General features: G+C 35.7%; 1 protein-coding gene across 1 annotated transcript; it reads right to left on the reverse strand.

Annotated features, from left to right (window-relative positions):
* Positions 1–8,658: 8,658 nt before the first annotated feature.
* Positions 8,659–15,978, reverse strand: LOC145764633 (leucine-rich repeat-containing protein 47-like). Its single transcript, XM_082576271.1, has 7 exons — positions 15,048–15,978; positions 14,446–14,576; positions 13,980–14,099; positions 13,611–13,729; positions 12,606–12,744; positions 11,728–11,823; positions 8,659–9,137 (listed from the first exon to the last, which is right to left on the reverse strand). Exons 1-7 carry the CDS (start codon positions 15,949–15,951, stop codon positions 8,958–8,960), a joined length of 1,689 nt encoding a protein of 562 aa, XP_082432397.1. The 5' UTR covers positions 15,952–15,978; the 3' UTR covers positions 8,659–8,957.
* Between the last annotated feature and the right edge of the window lie 1,225 nt (positions 15,979–17,203).

A 17,203-nucleotide genomic window follows, 5' to 3' on the forward strand; every position in this document is an offset into this window, starting at 1 on the left:
GCTGTTTTTGAAAACGTAGTTAGGTAGCGTTGTAAAATCTATAAGATTTTGCTTGAGAGCAACACGATCACATGCTGGCTGGATAGCCGAGTGGTGGGAGCCGCTGTGTCTTTGCAAAGACATTTCATGGCCTGTCTGAATGTGGACATGAATATTGGATCCCTTGCCTTTTGGTCAACTTAAAATAAATTTCCAGTGACCTGGCGCAAGCCTGGATAGGATAAAAAAGAGCGCATAACAACTTGATCTCAGATAAATGAATGCTACTGATTTTTTTTACGAACCACCTGTCAAATTCTTCCACTGAACAAGTCTTTTTTCCTTCTCTCCTTTTCGTCAAGGATTGCAAAATTGGCAAGTTTGTCTGGTTTGAGTTGTGCCGCAATCTAAGATATGAGGACCGAATTTTTGTTCAGAGAAATCTTGGATTTTTCTATTCTTGGAAAAATAAAAATGTTTCTCATGTGTCTCATTACGTAGCCTATTGTTTTTGCAACGGTTGGAGATAATGTTTTAAGTTACCTACGCCCCTAAAGATATTTTTGATACAATAATTGTTCTAAGTGAAGTTTGCATGTCATCGAGATCATTACAAATTAAGATCCCGCTTGTTATTTTCAAATCACTTTCGCTCAAAAAAATATTGATTTGATTTTTTTTATTCATGTATTTGGCCTTAGGCAATGCAGCATTTTAGAATGACCATGTGAACATAGGCTTACATTATTCATGTAAAAATGTGTGTTTTGTAAAATACTGTCTTGTCATTTTTCGTCTTCTGTAAATAAATTTGAAACTTTTTACTGGTTTGTCATCAATCTTGTAAATTAGAAAAAAAAAACGAAACTTGATTGCTCAGTCATACAGCTATTCTCAAAAGTAGGTTACGTGATAAAGCCTGCTTTCCAAACAAAATTTCGCTTCGAAATCCTAGAAAAATTAATTGCGTGAAAGTAAACAGGCAAAAAGTAGGTTGTGTTCAAAATATTTTCAGCCTTCTGTCATATTATTCAATAAGTCTATCACTGTGAGCTAGTTGATTTTTATGAATTTACTGTAGCAAAGCAATTCATCCTCCCCGATAGCTTAGTTGGTTAGTGAACGAAGAAGCTTCTAGATCAGAGGTGACGAACCTGCGGCCCCGTCAAAGAATTTTGTGCGGGCCGCAAAAACAATTTGACAATCGCTTCTGCATTAAAGACATTTCAAAGCTGTTTTATGCCTTCACAGGTAGGGCAAGGACAGGTTAGTTGATACACCCCCCAAAACAAATAAACAATATTTTTGGGAAATACTGCCATCAGCTGGTCAAGTGTTATGATAATTATATCAGATAAAGATTTGGCAGCGTAGAGTTGCTTAATTTGGAAAAAAGTTAGAAATTTAGAGTTTTTTGTAATTTTTATCAGATTTTCATTACAATGAATTAGAGAAAGTTGAGTTAAGGTAGATAATAATAATAATGTTATGGTTTTATTTATTGTCGCTCTACAACAGCTAAGGTCTTTTAGCGACAGGGCTCATTTTTAATTAATTTTTAGTTAAGGTAGAATATTTACTTATAGGTGAGATTTAGTATCTTGAGGCAAGGTAACAATGTGCAAGTGAAAAAGTTTTCCAACTCTTGTGTTGGCACAATGACGTCCATGTTTTTCAAAATTTTAAGAAAAGGTTAGTTGATACATTAATCTATGGGTTAGTTAAGACACTGTATCAACTAACCTGCATGACCAAAATTATCAAGGTTTTATGCAATATCTACATCAATCCCCTCTAACCTTAAGATAGGCCTAGATTGTATTGGGCAAAGTCAATGATGTGATAGTTAGGGGCAGTGTTCCCTCAAGATTTTGACAAGTCTGCTAGTGCCCCAAAATTTAATTGCTATGGGAAAAATAGCAAAATTAAAAGTATTGGCATGTGCCCAAAAAGGTTGCATTATGTTTTACAGATAATAATTCAATATCTTGTATAAATTAATTCAATAAATGGTTTGTGTATCAGACATAACTGGTATGCCACAGTTTTATAAAATGCCATACCCCAATGCTTTAGGAGGGTCTTCCAGAAGGAGCAACTATTTGAAGTAGTGGGATTTGGCCTACTAATCTGACAATATAATTGTTTACAAAAAGGGCATTCGTTTGTGTGGTGTGTTTTATTGTGGACGGTAATACTCACTGCCAGGTTTTTTTTAAGGTTTGTTTTAAGAGACCGCAAGTGTTTCATTTAAATACTAAAAAATAGCCATATTTGCTTAAGACATAGCGAGAAACAACCATTACTTTTCTACTGTAGTTGCAAGTCCAAATTTTGGGAAACCGCTGGAGAAATTTAACAACCCTTTGAGGACCATAAACTTTTGAGACATGTTTTATTGAAATATTGATGATTTTTACTACAAGTTTATCACTTTAAAGAGGTATTTGAAAAAAAATTAATTTTTTTTTATTTCAAATAGAAGTTACGCTGTGGTACATATGTGTACCATTGGTCCTTAAGGGTAATGTCTTTAGCATCATTGCTGGTATGGTTTTACACAGTGGCGGCTGGTGCTATTTGTGAGCAGTGGGGCTGCAATGAATAGTGGAGGGGGGGGCGAAGCCCGCCACTGAGATCACCGAAGGCGAACGACTTCGCGGGGGGGGTATGGGGGGTCTCCTCCCAGAAAAATTTGAAAAATGGCATTAAATTTGGTGCGTTCTGAGCACGTTTTTACCCCAAATTTTGAAAAAATGCTTTCAAACTTTGTTGAAAAGTTGATATTCCTAAACTGTATTTTAAAAAAACCCAACAGTATTGCTTTGGAGATAAACTTTACTAGTATTGAGCTTAGTCTTGACTAGCCTAGCCGTTGCATACAAGGTTCAAGTGATTTTGAGATGCCCTAGGCTGGATTAGCACTTCCTATAACCTGTTGAATACCCTAACTCTACAGCTAACACTTCTACATTCATGGCTCATCGCTACTCTGCGAAATAAAAACTAACTTCAAAAAGTCTGTAAAGTTATTTGATTAGGTGGGACTGTTTTCAGAGGCTCACACGGCGACGACGACGAAAATCATAATTGCTTGTATATACAGTATTGACATAATTCGCGACAAATTATTGATAATTTTTCAACCGGAAGTAATGCTATCAGTTAAATTTACCTTTGCATGTAGGTCTAAAATACATTCCTAATATATTTCGTGTTATTTACATTAAAATTTCAAAACAACAGTCTTAATTTTTATGTTTTTCCCACATCACTGTATCCCTCCATTAGACTAATAGAATTTACCCTTCAGGACCTTTGGTACATATGTGTACCACAAAAGTTTAGCATTGTCTAGCAACATTTTTTTTAATTTTTTTTTATGGTTTTACTGATGGGATAAGTCAGATTAATCACTAAACATTGATGTAGAATAAAAATTATATTTTTTTTACATTTTTTTCTTGTCTTGTTGATCTTTCAAAGTTTACCGCTTCAAACCCTGACGAATTCACCAAACAAAACTAGTTAAAACAAAGCTTAAACAAAATACAATTTCCAAATTTTTTTTATTCATAAATAGATTATCTATTTAAGAAACGTTTAGAGACAAATACTTTTTGATAACTGCAAGAAAATGGTTAGACATCGTGGAAAAAGTTCATGGTACACATATGTACCAACGGTCCTCAAAGGGTTAAAAAAAGACTGCTCACTGCTTTGCTCATGAACATTTATTTCCTGATTTTTCAGCTTGAATAGGCTACAGCCATGCGTCAACTAACCTGCTGGACTGCAATGTGTGTATCAACTAACCTTAAGAGTGTATCAACTAACCTTTTCGAAAGGTTAGTTGATACATTATAGAATGTTGTATTCCAAGGTGCATTAACTGATTGCTATTTAAATGCAAGGAGCCAAACTTGGCAAAAAAGTAACCCTATAAATGAGCTTTCATATGCACCTAAGTTCCGTTGCTACACCTAGCGTTTCGTGAAAAAACGCATTTTATGTAAAATTTGTATCAACTAACCTGCCTTTGCCCTACATCTTTCCTTTGTGTCATTGCATTATTCACCAGCAAAGCCTTTGCGCAAAATCTGTGAAGTTTGATCATGTGATATCGGTATGAAAGATGAAAATCTTAGTAGCCTATGCAGTTGAGAGTATTGCCACATTGTCTGTTCGACCTAATATTGAACGCTTAGTCAAGCAAAAAACTTTCCAAAAATCCCACTAAGCAAAAAAATTCAATGCTTCAATGTTATTTTTTAATATTTTATGCTTCAATGCTGCATTAGATAGCTTCAGCTGTATGACTCGCATGGGCTTTTGTCAGTGATATCTAGAACAACGGGATTGCTGACTCTGTTTTGAAGTGGACAATAGGAGGGTTACTGCATCATTACTGCACAAACTAAAATGTGGATTTCTCAACATACAACATATTTCTTGTTTTTAAAATGATGCTTGAAGATAAAATAATTTAAAAAAAGCAAAAAAAAATTGAAAATGTGGCCGTTTTTCCTCAAACTGCCACCAAGTGGTGAAAAATACACAAATTTTAAACACAAATATTTTTAATACCACTTACTGGATTTGAATCACATTTTAATAGAATGTTTACAAGTAGCAAGACTGAAGCTCTATGGAAGGAAATGAAGATATTTTGAGAAAATAAAAAGTTATTCGAAGTGTTGGATTTTTTCAAAAATCTTGATCCTCTGACATAAAACAAATGGGTGTCGACAGCATCATGGCCAAATTTTCAAAATTCTTTGACCAGAGGCTTTGCATGTTTACTCTGTCTGATAGTGTTAAAAATTTGAAAGCGATTGGCAAATAAATGAAAGAGATATTTGGGATTAAAATTTGGTACAGTACTTGGTCAAAATCACATTTTACGAAAAACAACAATAAACATTTTCAACACTTTAAAGCCTCTTTTATCATAAGTTGACCCTTTTTTTGCCTCTGCTTGGGTTTGTAACTTTTTCTTAAGTGCTTTTAATGTTTTTCTCCTGGCCTTAGATGTGTTAAAGCTTCTTTTTTCTTGATTTGTCAAGTCAAAACTTGTCGAGTAGCCTATTTGGCAGATTTCTGAATATGCAGAGATTTTGCCACTGTCTTGTTTTCCTAATTTTTTTTGCTGAAGTAGAAGGTTGGCAAAAAGGGCTTTGATCCTCTGTTGTTGGATGGCTTTCTGGTGTTACAGAAAAGGTTACACTTGTGTTACAGTAACAGTTCATCAAGTCTACCACCATTGTTAGACTTACAACCAACCTTATCCAACTTTCTTTGTTTAGCAATACCACGAAATTGAATTTTCTTACTTCCTTTCATGTTTTTTTTATTTCCTATTTTTGATGACTAAAACTTGCCCAAAAGTGATGCAATAATCAATTAAATATGAAAACCAAAGCTGTGTTCAATACTCAATAGTCTTAGATGACTAACAGCAAAAGTTTGCTTTAAAATGATGATCTTAAGTTATAGACAAGGCCAGCCATTAGTTGTTGCTATGGGTGTTGCTAGGGAAGATGCCTAGGAGTGCTCACTTTCAAGACCTTATTTTAGCTTCACAGCAGGGGTATCTAGAAAAAGCGACTTCTCAACAGCGTAATTGACACGCGCTTTCGCCTTCTTCATTTTCGGGCGTTAACAGTGCTGACCCTTCTAGTGTCCATCGCTGTATCGAAATTTGCAAAGTCAGCAATCCCGTTGTTCTAGATATCCCTGGCTTTTGTTTGTTGAAAAATAAATTTCATTAACTGATTGTTGTTGGTCACAGCGGTAAACCATAATCTCTTCATGGGAAAATTGTAACATAAGATTTCCGGATCCGTTCGTCTGTATGCAATGACCGAAAAGAAACACTCTTCTGAAACGTCTATTCAAGAACTGTATTTCTGTAAAAATAGTCCCAAGGCTGTCGAAATTGCGACGCAACACCGTACGCTACTAAAAACTTGTCACTACAATACAAATTACTGAGATAAAAGACGGAAGTTTCGTCCAGCTGGTAAGCACAAAGCAAAACAGTTAAACATGCGACCAACCTTCAAGCAACCATTTTAAAAATGACGAGAATAGATTGCAATATCTCAAACGCACGTAAGCAGTTTCTGTGACGTAGTAATGATAACCATTATAATGCTATTCCAGCAGGTGTTCAATTTGGCTTACACCATATCTCGTAATTTAAGAATCATTTAACGATGATGTAATGTTATGCTGCAGCTGCAATGTTTTACAGGTCTTGCAAACGATGGTGCAATCTGCTCATTTTTTTAGAAATATTCCATTACGTAATACGCTAAGATTCAGTAGATCTGAACGGTTTTATATGACGTTTGATTTGGTGAACAATTGTCTGGAACAGTTGTCTCAGAGCATAATGGTCGAAACGTTTAGTCAACTTGAGCAAAAAGGATAGAGCCAAAAAAAATCATATTCATGTAACAGCAGCAAACGCTTCGAAAATTAAACTGTCTTCATTATCTGTTGCTCTATCCTTTTTGCTCAAATACTGTTGTGCAAGTAGGTGTCGCTGTATCCTTTTTGCTCAAGTTGATTTGTTTTTATGTTTTACTGTTGTATGTTTCGATTCTGCGTAAGATAATTTTAACTGTGTGGGTTTTATTACTTTCATCTGCCGTTTGTTACTTTTCATGAATAATATCTTCATCTTGAGTCGCTTCTAAAAGATTTCATAGTACAGTAGGTTATGATTAAAAAGTTGTGTGGCCCGATAACTTATGCGTAATTGACAAAGTGGCCCGCGACCACAAAAAGGTTTGTCACCCCTGTTCTAGATCAAACGGCGCTGGTTCCATTCTCGGGGTGTGCCCTTGAGCAGCGCATTCCAAGAACTGCTCTCCATTCAGCGGCACCTAGGCTAATGGGTGGAATAATTCTACAGCAACAACAATTGGAAAACTTCGATCTCGGTAACCGGCCCTGCGTCAAAAGCCTCTACAAATATGCGAAACTGCCAGGAATAAACTACCAAGGCTTTGTCTGTCCGATTAGGGAACGTTCAAATATTACGTAACGCCTTCGAGGGAAGGGGGGGGGGGGGGGGGGGGGTTATGCAAAGCGTTACGTTAGCGTCACATCGGGGGGGAGGGGGTTCAAGCAAAACGTTACGTAACGCTTTCGAGTATGGAATGGTAGTTTTTTGTGCTGAATTTGTAGTGAAAAAGCGTTACATGGGGAAGGGGGGGGATTGAAAAAGCGTTACGTTGGCGTTACATGGGGGAGTGGGGGTCAAAAATTCGGAAAAAAAAGCGTTACGTAATATTTGAACGTTCCCTTATAGAGATTCAAAACCAAACATGCCTCTGTGCAAAAGAATCTAGCCATCTTTTCAAAAAAGCTGTAAAGAACTGGTTTGACAAGCTGGGTCCTTTACATTTTCTACGTGATGATCCCGTTAACATCATTTTATTTTACTAAAAAGCTATTGCATGTCATTTATAAGGTCTAGATGTCGTTTATGCAGTATAACGATTCCAACTCCTTCCTTGCTATAATTTTGGTCACCTATCACTACGAGAACAACTCGGTACGGTAGGCTACCTACAAAATTTTTTGCTAGTGATCGTCAAAACGTAAGAAATTTTATAAAACAACTAGCCTGAAAAGCTGCAAGATCACCTTGGTGAAGTACCTACAGATTCTCCATACACAATTAGCCGACCTTTTAAAGATGGTTTTTATACAGTACCTAATTAAAAAATATTTTAGCTTTTAACTGTGTGTTGTAAAAAAGCTGACCAAGGAAACCGCATTCAGATGAGATTGTTTCATTGACGCAACAATTATTTGGTACTTTCAGCTGAGTAGCTTGTGCGGCTGTGATTTCACAACTGGCCTTATTGCATTTCTCGGCAGTTGAGTGTAGCAAGAATTGACAGCGATAGACATGTGTTTTGCCATGAGGCTGGGCTCATCAGTATCGCACCACTAATTCATGCCAGATAGATCTCAACCGTTTTGTCAGTCAATTGAATCCTTACCTTTGTGGAAAGAAAACAACTAAACTAACTGTCGCCAAGGATATGCACTGCTGAGAGGGAGCGATCTTCCAAGCGTCCGCACTACTGGAGTGCGGACGCCAGGAAGATCGCTCCTGCTCAGCAGTGGCCTTATTGCGTCAGTTAGAATGGAAGTGGCCACTCAACCAGTCGGATACCTAAGTAGGATACTTTTGGAAACGCTGAGCGCGGCGTTTATCAACGTTGTTTGGTCAAGCGTCGACTTATCGCAAACCTCCTAACATCAACGTCAACAAATTTCTGTGATGATATCCTGCGCGACTGCACTGTGAATTAAATTGACGAAGCCTTGTGAAGTTGAAAACTTGAGAAGCAAGTGCAGCAGAAACCAACTCTTTCAATTAACTTACAGTAGTGTGTTTGCAATGCATTTCTATAGCGAAATTAATTGAAGCGGCGATGCAACATAAGTAATAAATAGGCTACTACACACGACGTTCTCCATAGGAATTCAGTCATGCGGCCACGGCAGGGTTTTGGAAAGATATTTCTCGGACAAGGATCAATGAATGTCAGTGAGTAAATTCATTGTCTCGTGAGCGAAATGTAACCGAGTAGTAGTGACACACCAAGGCTTGAATGCAGAAGTATTTTCAAAATGTTTTCAACCGAACACAGATGCAGTGAAAACAAAATGTAATTTACTGGGCTTTGACACGAGAAATTACAAACTTCGTGCGAAAAACGTACTTTTTGTACAATGATAATTGAATACTTGAATAATATCAACATTGCTGACTTTTTGTTTTAAATTTATAAAACTGAGGACAAAAGGGCACATTTGTGTCAAGTTATATTTGCATTGAATTTCAATCTAACTAGTCCACAGCTCGGCAGCCTGCAGCACAATTGCCAAAATACGAAAATGCGGAGTAAAGTAATTCCAACTTGGAGGAATCATACTGCAACGTTATTCTTCTACCAAGAGCGGATGACTTTGATTTCCTTGGAATCAAAAGAAAGATCAGTTCTGGATGGATAAATGACCTTGACGTCCCCCTCCTCCGTTTCCACACGGACTTGCTTTACGAAGAGGGATTTTTTCTCCTCTGTCGACAACTCTTCATCTTCACTGGAATCATCGTAAAAATCTCCTCCCTGAAAGATCACGATATTTGTTATTGCAACGATCAATTCTAAACTATTGTCAAAAAGGATAGTACAGTCGTCCCTGTTTATAACAAGATCACCTCTGGACAGGACCAAGTTGGGCTTAATAAGCGAGAATTACTGTAATTCAGGGGGTTTCCATTTCGTACCCCTTGGGGGTACGAGATTAAACATCAAGGGGTACGAAGATTCTTGTGCCACAGAGCAGCTTTTCAAACAGATTTCAAAGTACAGCTTTATTTTGGAATTGTAGATGATATTATGCCATCACCATCTTTGCTTCAAAAAAAAAAAAAATCTACAAATCATTGAATTGTTATTTACGAAATGGCCCGTTTCGGTGAGTCCGATTCGGAGAGACCGATTTGGAAAGTTTCCTATTCGGAGTTTTTTTGAATTTTTTTTTTAAAATTATGGGGTACCATAGCCTAATTATCATTGCCGCTTTTACATCGTTGCAACGTCGCTAAACGTTCAAATCGTGCAGAAAAAAATAGAAGTAAAATGTTTGAACAATTAAATGAAAATTCGTCGGTACCGTAGCCTAATTATCATTGCCGCTTTTACATCGTTTTAACGTCGCTAAACGTTCAAATCGTGCAGGAAAAAATGGAAATAAAATGTTTGAACAATTAAATGAAAATTTGTCGGTACCGTAGCCTAATTATCATTGCCGCTTTTACATCGTTTTAACGTCGCTAAACGTTCAAATCGTGCAGAAAAAAAATAGAAGTAAAATGTTTGAACAATTAAATGAAAATTCGTCGGTACCGTAGCCTAATTATCATTGCCGCTTTTACATCGTTTTAACGTCGCTAAACGTTTAAATCGTGCAGGAAAAAATGGAAATAAAATGTTTGAACAATTAAATGAAAATTCGTCGGTACCATAGCCTAATTATCATTGCCGCTTTTACATCGTTCTAACGTCGCTAAACGTTCAAATCGTGCAGAAAAAAAAATAGTCGAAGCTTTAGATGAGTGGGGTTTAGACCTAACCATTGAGATCTTAAGACTAAAAAGCGAATTAAATTTATTTTTGAACTATTAATGTTTGCTCAGATAACTAGGTCGGGATAACTAGGCTACGGTACTCGATAATTTCCTTTCAACCCAAGCTGCAGGCCACACATTTGTTGATCCAAACTACCGGTAATCTATGATTTATTTGTTTTGTAACATTTTCTTTTTTTTATTTTCCCTTCATATCTTAAATTTTTCTGAAGGTGTTGCGGCCGTGCCAAACTTCTTTCAACCAAATTTCTTTCAACTTACTTCGATCACAAGCACGTTTTAACGTTCGCGTTTTGTCGCTTTTACCTTTGCTATGTTGACGTGTATTGTTTTTTATATGATGGTCACAAATAAAAACAATTCAACTGAACTGACATGACGAATTTTCATTTAATTGTTCAAACATTTTATTTCTATTTTTTTCTGCACGATTTGAACGTTTAGCGACGTTAAAACGATGTAAAAGTGGCAACGATAATTAGGCTACGGTTCCCGATAATTTTCAAAAAAAATTTCAAAAAATCTCCAAATAGGGGAACTCTCCGAAAAAAGCTGTCTACGAATAGGGAACTCTCCGAATCGGACTCACCGAATAGTAGCAGACCCGTTATTTAGTAGGCTAGAAGCCTCATTGTCTCATAACAATGAGTTTTTTTACTTGCTGCTGCTGAAAATGAAAACCTTGCTAATTTTTCTTGTCTTGATCAAATTGCAAATAACTCTTTGCTGCAAAATGTCAAAAATGAAATTATTTCCCATTCAAAGATGCTGGTTGATTCTTTCGATGGTTACTTTTTCGCTGGTGAATTGAATTATTTCCAGCATTGGATGATAAATCCTTTTTTTTTTGATTGTCGGATGAGGATAATTTGAAGAAGAACATCATCGAAATGAAAAGCTGCCAAAACTTGAAACGGCTATTTGAAAAATCAAAGTTAAAAGATTTTTGATGTTTTGCTGTGAATCTTTTCCAAGTCTTGCTATGGAAACCATGACAGTGTTAATTCTCTTCTCAACAACTTATTACTGTGAAAGTGGCTTTTCGACCATGATGTATATCAAGATTCAAGAATAAGTACATAAATCGTCTGCAACTGAATGAAGATGTTGCCTTGAGTAAAATGGAACCATCGTTTGAGAGGATTTTATCAATGAAGTAGCAACAAATATCTCACCGAGAAGTGACAAACAAAATAAGTGACATTTAATTTCTTTTGATTATTGCATTTTTATGTGAAATATCAGTTTAACATTTAATTCAGCTATAAAAGCAATTTAATTTAGCAATATATGCCTAAAAAATTCAATCAGAATTTTTTGGGGGTACGAACAATGCTCTGACCTGACAAAGGAGTACGAACAGAAAAAAAGGTTGGGAACCCCTGCAGTGTAATTGATTCAATCAACCAAAATTTTATTTTAATCATAATGGCTTTGAAGTTGATTCAACGTTTGTTTTACACTGGTTCTACGTCTGAATCAAACAAAAGAGACATGGTTTGCTGGCTGGCCGTGGGATTCAAGATCAATTCGGCCTCGAAATACGTGAACTCAAACCTACTTACTTTAGGCTTACGAGAATAAAATCCCAGTTCGACCATTTTCTTTAACAGTTCATCGAGCACTGCTTTGCATGTGTTAAGAGACTTCGAGCCGGTGACCTAAAGGTTGAAAGATTTTTTGATAAAAAATATATAAAAAATCACTGTGAACACAGTATCGTGCTTTCGTCATTAATTCAAACAACAGCAAAAGAGCTTGCGAAGTCTTTGCTATGGCTTAAAGTCTATATTGATTGTAGATTGATTGATAAAATTTTTATTTAAAGCACGAAACCGTTTCTATTATAATTGCTTACAAATAATATAACACTGATGCTATGATAACATTTGCAGACTTTTCCCGATGCTCAATTGAAAACGCAGCTTTATAAAAGAAGGTGATACGTACTTCTAATTCGCACTCATTGAAGATAAGCTTAATTTATAAGAAACGATCTTGCTATAACAGCATCTTCGGCTTATTAAAATGTATTCATTCTATTCAATTCTTATTCAGCTTATTTAAATTATAACATAAAGCAACTTTAAGCTTTTCATGTAACGCGCCCCAAGGACGGTTCTTCAATCGGCGATAACAATGGATGAAATAGTGTACAAGTGAACAAACTGAACATACAGTATTAAAATTATAAGAGGAATAGTTTTAAGATGGCAACGTGGATGACCAAGTCCACATTAGTGAATCAAAACCTCTATAAGTAGTAACTAATGCTTGCAAATGTGCTAGAATTAAGCTTTCACAGAGGCATTCTCAGTTAGAGGAAAGACATTTCGCATTCTTCTGCAGACATTGGATCAATTAAAAAACGGGTTTTGTCGAGTGGGAATTTACCGTGATGTTTGTTTTTTTGACTGCAAAAATAAGGACACCGTTTCAATACCTCAACAAATACATCTGACGAATCCCGAGATATCTTGGTGGCTTCGCAGTTTGTTAGAGGAGGAAGAGAAATGACACGACCATCTGAGCTCCTCCGGACACAAGCGAACAACTCTTTATCCTTCAGGAGGTTGAGGTATCTGGAGTAGACATTCAAAGGATCATGTATACGGCTACGGGTATATACTTATTACTTATACAATGTCGGCCATCATAGCCGGTGTCATCTGTTGTCATTAAACTACCGTGTAAAATAATGTGGAGAAAAGCTAGACGAGGTAGATCAATACGAGTCGAATATCCAGGGAAAAACACATGGCTAATTAACTTATTATTGTTTAAACCGAGTCTATTGGATGTCGTATTGGGACATAGAATACGACATCCAACGAACTCAGTTTAGAATAAAATTCTCCTATTCAAAACTGATCCGAAACAAAAGAAACGGAGAAAGATAAGCATAACCTTTCATGCTTAGAATTCGATCCCTCCACAATCCGGAAGAACTATGACAGTTGATTAAAAATCATCAATTATGGAGACTTTGTATTGACGCTACTTTGCACCCAACTGGTGTGAAATAAAGTATTGTTATTATTGTTTAGATTTCGTTCGGAACTGATCAAAGGAATGACATGAATTACTTATTATAGGTAGTACAATAAAGTAATACATTAACGATTTTAAACAATTAAAATAGAATTATTGGTGGTTCCAATATATTTAAGCTGTTTTATTTAAAAGTATCTTACTGCATAGTGATGAGTTTAATAAGTTTTTAAGGCAAGAACTACCATGAAATTGATCTTGCTGTAGTATGAATGTGAAGAAGTTGATGAAAAAGATATCTCAGTTCCCAAAGGTACGAGCATAATTTAGATTTTTAGAACAATGTTCATGTTTTGTCAATCATACATATCGTAGACGTAGTCGTAGACAAACACACTTTCAGTTTTTTATCAAGCAGAAAAGACATCATTGCATAAATGCATAACATAGTATTCACTTGTGTATCCCAGATACTTGATTGCGCTTTTTCTCTTTTCTTTGCTCGTCTGCTTCCTTGCAGAGTTTTTGATAAAGAGATATTGCGGATACATTGCCTTTCTTACCTAGTGGTTGAATCTGAATGGTTATATGCACTGATGAAATGTTGTTTATTTGTTTTTATCGATAAGTAGAATCTTACTCTATAAGTTTTTAGACAAGTGCATTTTTTCCTAAGTTGTCAAAAATGACGTTTACTTGTTGGAAAGACTAATTTTGTACTCAGAAAAAAACTAAAAAACACTTTGAAGATTGAACCACAAATTAAATCGTCACATTAATTGAACAAAAGTTACATATTTTTCACATAAATACTTGTTCCACTTACAGTAAACAACCTTGGATCTTGTGCATCATAATGTACAACTGCATCGGGGATTTGTCTTACATCATGCGTGGCAATAGTGGCTATTGTGCGCTTTTGACAAACATCTTCATGCAATCTTGTCTGTATCAAACCAAAACGAGTCATCTTTATGGTAAAAGTTGTCTCAAACTGTTGAAAGCTTCACTTGTTTAATTTTAATACTTTAATGCAAACATTTTGTCTAAAATGCCCATGATAATTTGACAGCAACGTTTGCAGTTCTCATTTTTATGAACACATGGAACCGGTTTTTAATTCCACTTTTTTTGTCTTAGATTAATACTGTTCCTCATTAATTCGGCATTACATGTGGAAAACTAGTGTATACAGTAAAATAAAGATGGTTATAGAGGAGTTTAAAATAAAGATGCAAAACCTCTATCATGCAACTTTATATTCTTTAAAGATTCTTCACTGAAAATGTTACCTGCAAGGTTATAAAGCTTTTAAATTTATCTCCAGAGTCCAAATCTAAATCTTTTATGATGCACCCAACAATATATGGTCGAACTTCCTTCACATCATCCTGAACTATTATTCGAAATGGTTGACTTTCATCTGAAACAAATAAGGTATATATATTTTATATATATTATACTGTAATTACTTTAGCTTGTTTAAAGATAACAATGTTTAATTGAGCGAACAAGCTAAGGCTGAGCCCTACTCACATCTCTGATAGGCACGGATACCCTATTTATTACCAACATTTGATTTTCTTGAAATGGCAAATGGGTTAGCAATTAAAATTCTAGAGATAGGATACTTTGTGACTTGCAGTCAGAGGTCTGCCATCCCAACTCAAAGCTAATCCAAGTAACAATAGCTTAACATTAAACAAGATCAATCCATAAATGGTAATACAAAAGGTATATATAATACAATAAATACAGTATATACACTACCATAGGCCTACATATTAACCACGATCTAGCTTTCAGATGTGTGCGTTGGTGCCGGTGTGAAGCATGACAACAACAAAAAGTACATTTTATTCAGACATACTATCAAACAAAAACATTAACATACCTTTTCCATCATCAATTCTTAAAACTTCCATAAAATATTTCACTAAATCTTTCGAACTTTCAGTTGCTTCTGCTTGCACTTTCTGATCCTTCAGCTTTTTACGAGATCCTTTTCCATGCCCCTTTTCAGCCTTTTCGACCTGACCAGATACTGCAGCTTTTCGTCCCTTGGTACGTATGTAATCCAAAGTCGATTTATGTGAATTGTTGTTTTCAACCAATTTCTTTAATCTCTTGTCTTTTATTGGATTGCCTTTGAAATTAATTTGTTTTAACTTCAAGCACCTTCCGATTGCCTGGGTCAACTCTTCTATCTTGTTATCAGAAATATCAAACACTTTCAAAAGAATAACTTTTTCTATTGAATCACTGATGTCTTCTATTTGATTATGAGATGTATAAAACTCAGCCAAACGTGCACATACAGGCTCTTCACACAGCACAGAAGGAAACTCCGCAAATCTATTTTTTGTCATGTGAAGAACAGCAAGACTAGCAAGATTGCTAAAAGAAGTTGGCAGTGACGTCAATTCATTACTGGATATGTTTAGAGTGTGTAAGTTAACAAGCTCTCCAATATCAGTAGGTAATTTTTCTATGCAGTTTTCTGATACATCAAGAACTTTTAATGATTTGATAGTGCATAAACTTTCTGGAATACAGCTGAGCTTATTTTGTCTGAGAAATAATTGTGTCAAATTTTTTAGCTCTTTAACGTGGTCATTCAAAATTTTTACTTCCAAAGAATTGATTTCAAGAAAATTGAGAAGGGTTAAGTCATAGAGCTGAAGAGGAAGTTCACCATTTGCTTTTACAACTCGTTCACGAAGATCATTCCCTTTCAGTACCAATTCACGTCGGGTTTCAGATAAACATTGTGTTATTTCAGGCCAAGTATCTGCCATGTCAAAAGCTGCATAGAAATTTGTAACGTTTCTGCAACAAAAACTGCAATTTATAGAGTAACAATGATGACAAGCTATTGCTATTCAGTAAAACATATTATAAATAATTGGATGCAACCTAGATCGTACCCTGAACAGTTCGTACCATGAAAAGATCTAAAGAAAAAATTTAAAAAACTCGAAGTCGCTGATTGCAGTTTCTGCAAACAAACAAAAACTGTTAGGATCATTACCGGAAATTTTAAAACGTTTGCAGAAACTGCGAAAAAATGGTTCTATTTTTTCTCTCGATCTTTTCAGTTTGTTTGTTTGCGGAAACTCCGATCAGCTACTTCGGCTTTTTTTATTTTTTTCACTCGATTGTTTCCTAACCCTAACCCCTTTTAAAATGCTTGCGGAAACTGCAATCAGCGACTTCGGCAAACTCTTAGGATCATTACCAGAAATTTAAAATGTTTGCGGAAACTGCGATCAGTGACTTCCGCTTTGTTCTATTTTTTTCTCTCGATCTTTTTAGTTTGTTTGCGGAAACTCCGATCAGCGACTTCGGCTATTTTTAAATTTTTCTTCTCGATCTTTTCTAGCCCTTTTAAAATGTTTGCTGAAACTGCGATCAGTGACTTCGGCAAACTCTTAGGATCATTACTGGAAATTTTAAAAATGTTTGCGGAAAAGCGAAAACTCCGATCAGCGACTTCGGCTTTGTTCTATTTATTTCTCTCATTGTTTTAGTTTGTTTGTTTTCGGAAACTGCGTTTTTCTCTTGATCTTTTTAGGAAAAAAATTTTAAAATGTTTGCAGAAACTGCGATCAGCGACTTCGGCTTTTTTTAATTTTTTCTCTCGATCTTTTCAGGGTACGAACTGTTCAGGGTACGAAGTAGGTTGCACCTTAAATAATTATCAAAGCTTTAGGATTAAGCACCAAGGTTACCAGACCCAAATTTTAAAAAAATGCTAAATGCACCTCAAAAATCTGCCAAACCAGGGAAAAAATCCCAAATGTTATTTTAAAGTCCTGAATCAATCCCCGGGAATCAATCAACAAAAATGTGTCATTGTCAGATGTTGTTGGATGCTTTTTTGATGCAAAAATAGCATTAGGCGGCTAGGCCTATTCAGAAAGAGCAATCCACCTGACAACCGATAATGAATAAGGCTAAGTAAGCTACAGTATTGTAGCCTACATTTGTAGTCAAGTGTAGCAAAAATTGAGAGCAAAAGACAAATGTTTTGACTATGACACTGGGTTT

Source organism: Aplidium turbinatum, chromosome 2 (assembly GCF_918807975.1).
Source record: "Aplidium turbinatum chromosome 2, kaAplTurb1.1, whole genome shotgun sequence".
In the NCBI taxonomy this organism is placed as follows: Eukaryota; Metazoa; Chordata; class Ascidiacea; order Aplousobranchia; family Polyclinidae; genus Aplidium; species Aplidium turbinatum.

Bases quoted from the DNA above. Each gene is read 5' to 3' on its own strand.
- LOC145764633 (XM_082576271.1), bottom strand. From the start codon at position 15,951: ATGGCAGATACTTGGCCTGAAATAACACAATGTTTATCTGAAACCCGA. The intron at 13,730-13,979 runs GTAAGTGGAACA...ATAACCATTCAG, and splicing joins AAGATCCAAGGTTGTTTACT to ATTCAACCACTAGGTAAGAA. The intron at 9,138-11,727 runs GTAAGTAGGTTT...GTGATCTTTCAG, and splicing joins TTTATTCTCGTAAGCCTAAA to GGAGGAGATTTTTACGATGA.